Source organism: Grammomys surdaster, unplaced genomic scaffold (assembly GCF_004785775.1).
Source record: "Grammomys surdaster isolate TR1022 unplaced genomic scaffold, NIH_TR_1.0 367, whole genome shotgun sequence".
Classification (NCBI taxonomy): Eukaryota; Metazoa; Chordata; class Mammalia; order Rodentia; family Muridae; genus Grammomys; species Grammomys surdaster.
The window spans coordinates 3127886-3130718 of NW_021604786.1; the positions used below are offsets into that span (position 1 = coordinate 3127886).

The following is a 2833-nucleotide window of genomic DNA, read 5'->3' on the forward strand; positions in this document are numbered from 1 at the left end:
CTCTCTCTCTCTCTCTCTCTCTCTCTCTCTCTCTCTCTCTCTCTCTCGCATAGAAAGGCAAAGTGGCAAGGCAATGTCACTAGTGTGACCAGGGTCCCAATGGGCAGGCCATAGTGCATCTTCAAAAGGCAACCTGTTCTTTATTTTAAAGAGACCGCACTTAGTATCCCGGTCAAAGCGGAATACTAAGTCAGTAGCAAGACAAACAGACAAGCAAAGGTGCATAGGGAAGAGGCCCCAGGAAGCACAGAGGAACCTCAGCCCTCCCTCTCCAAGTCTCTGCAGCGGTGGCAGGATCCGAAAGCCAAAAAGATGCTCTCCTCACTGTTCAGGCATCTTTAGCAAACAGCTACCAAGCCACTTGTGGCCTCTGCATGAAACTCAAGATTCTCTTAAGTAATGGGATACACAACTTGGCGCACAAACACATACACACACACACACACACACACCCTACTGCAAAGATTTTACTCAGTAGCTTTTACTAAAGGGTCCCAAAAGTAAAACCATAATTTCCCTATGATAAAATGGCTAGGTGGGAGTAGATACATATAGTTTCTACACCCAGCTATATGTAAATCGCATACAGTGCCAGCAAAATCTACTCCACATTCACTTCTCATATATAGATTCTATTATTAAGAAGATACTAAGAGATGGCCAGAATAAAAACGAAGCACTATAAATATCAAAACACACATACACACAAATGCCGACCGGCCTGGAGTAAAACATTATTTTCCTCCCTCCACTATGAACTGTTATTAGGTTGTTAGTCAGGCAAGGCGTTTCTCTGTAGTCACATTTCAGACGAGAAAAATTACAAAAAGGCATCTAGAAAAGTTTACCTCCCTGTGTCTTAAAAATCTGTACACACGGAGAGTAGAGATGAGTTTCCCCTGTTTAAATATGCTGGAATTAAACTCTAGCTCTCTCACATTCGTCTATTTGGGGCAAACGAACACAGCGTGCACGCCATGAAAACTGACACTCATGTTGGCAAAATACAACCCAGCTTTCTTTCTGACATGTCACGTAGATTTTTTTTTTCTTAAAGCTAAGCTTCAAGATTGCAGATTTGGGGAGCACGGAGCCTCCTGCAGCAATCAAGATAGGTTTATTACCCTTCCCCGTACCCCCTACTCCCTCCGGCTCCCCCCTCCACCCACCCACCCACCCCCACCCCCCAGCTGCCAAAATACTGGCTGCAACCTGTGTGAGGTTTGTGGGCCCCACCAGTCTCGCAGTCCCAGGTTCCAGGAGACAATGCATCGCCTGGGAAGAGGGGTTGGGGACGAGGGTGGCGTGGGGTAGCAAAGGGAGGGGGATACCTTCACCACAGTTGCTTTGGAGACTGGAATGCAAGTCGATTGTAATGGCAAGAAGCACTTACTCAGTTACAGCGGCGCTGCCGAAGGAATTATCCTGAAGGCTGAAACAGAAACAAGAAAACATGAGCCAAGTCCGGCCGGGGAGCCGTCTCCCTAATTGCTCTCCCCGAGTTAGAGCACGCACACAAACATGGCATTGCCAGGCAAGTCTTGGGGCTCGCCCGGCACGCTCGCTCTACCTTGGGCTGCTGTCTGCACATGCTCCTGACGACACCCCCAGCAGGGGCCCAGCGGCACCGGCGAACCACAAAGCCCAGCAGCCCGCGAGGCTGCGGGGACGATGGGGCGGGGCGCGGCGGCGCGCGACCCGGGGCTTCAGCCTCAGGGACCTGGAGCTGCTCCGCGCCACCCTGGTAGCCAGCTAGGAGCTACAAGGGAGTCCGAGCTGCTAGAGCCAGCCACCTCAGCCTCGGCTGGCAATACGGATTCAACCCTCCGCCCCCCCAGTGGATGCAATGCCCGCCTCCCATGGCTTGTTACATCCCCAGCCCCCACCCCACCCTGGGGATGCAAACGTGCAAAGATGCTTCTGTTGCTTTTCCTGAGAGCAAGGAAGGATCGAGAAGGGCTGAGTTTTGACTTATTTTCACTGTGTGGTGGTTTTTATTGCCTGAAACAAAAGAGGCTCCCAAGGGCGGGCTGCATCCCGACAGGTCCGTCTGCGCTCTTGTTATTTTGTTCCGTTGGAGGAAGCGCCCGGCGCAGGACCACAAAGCTATGAATGAGCCTATGCAGGGCGAGTGTAGAATGCTTTCCAGGCCTTAGCTGGTGCCTAGGACACCGTGCAAGGCGGGGAGATGGACTGCTACACCCACAGCAGCCCGGCACCTTCACAAAGGATGGAGTGACAACTCATAAACGTTCCCTTCGATGGAGTCTGCTCTGTTGGGGAAAGAGAGGGCCGGTCGGCCCCACCCCCACCCTGCTTTATTCTTGCTTGGGGATGTTTACCCTGCCCTGTTCTCATTGTCCACGTTTCCTGACACGTTGCCCTTGACTTGGAATAAACAGACGTCTGTAAAAGACCTGTCTCTGAATTTTGGAATACAATCGCATGATATACCATTTACGTGTTGAACTATACTAATGCATGTCTTCTTAATCCTACTGTCCCATGGGACTAGGTTATAGATAACAGACACTTCAGCGTGTTTATGGCAACGTGAAGTCTAATCACGGGATATCTTCCCGGCCACAGATCTGAAGACTGTCACGTTCCCAAACGTCCCTGCACTCAGGGGCTGTGGAGCCCGTTCTGGGTTGTTCAGTGTGGAGAAAGACCAGCCGTTTGGTTGTGTAAACATCTCCAGTGATTCATCTAGGACGGGAAGGAACAACGCTTTCAACTGAGAAACAGCAAGCAGTTGATATGAAAATGCTGTAGACCCATTGAAAAGAAAATGAACTTTCCGAGAGGCCCAACAAGCAGCTGAAAGAGTCAG

At 50.8% G+C, this 2833-nt stretch overlaps 1 protein-coding gene across 4 annotated transcripts in view; it reads right to left on the reverse strand.

Moving 5' to 3' along the window:
• Fam13c (family with sequence similarity 13 member C) overlaps positions 1–1802 on the reverse strand; it is a 113446-nt gene extending 111644 nt beyond the window's left edge. For 2 of the 4 annotated variants that reach the window (XM_028780256.1, XM_028780255.1), the window contains exons 1-2: positions 1571–1802; positions 1394–1432 (exon numbers count right to left, since the gene is read on the reverse strand). Coding sequence is in view for 2 of the 4 variants with exons in the window: in XM_028780254.1 (XP_028636087.1) it covers positions 1394–1455 (62 nt within the window). In the remaining 2 variants the exon portion in view is untranslated. The other 2 variants (XM_028780254.1, XM_028780253.1) reach the window with 1 other exon arrangement.
• Positions 1803–2833: the final 1031 nt, after the last annotated feature.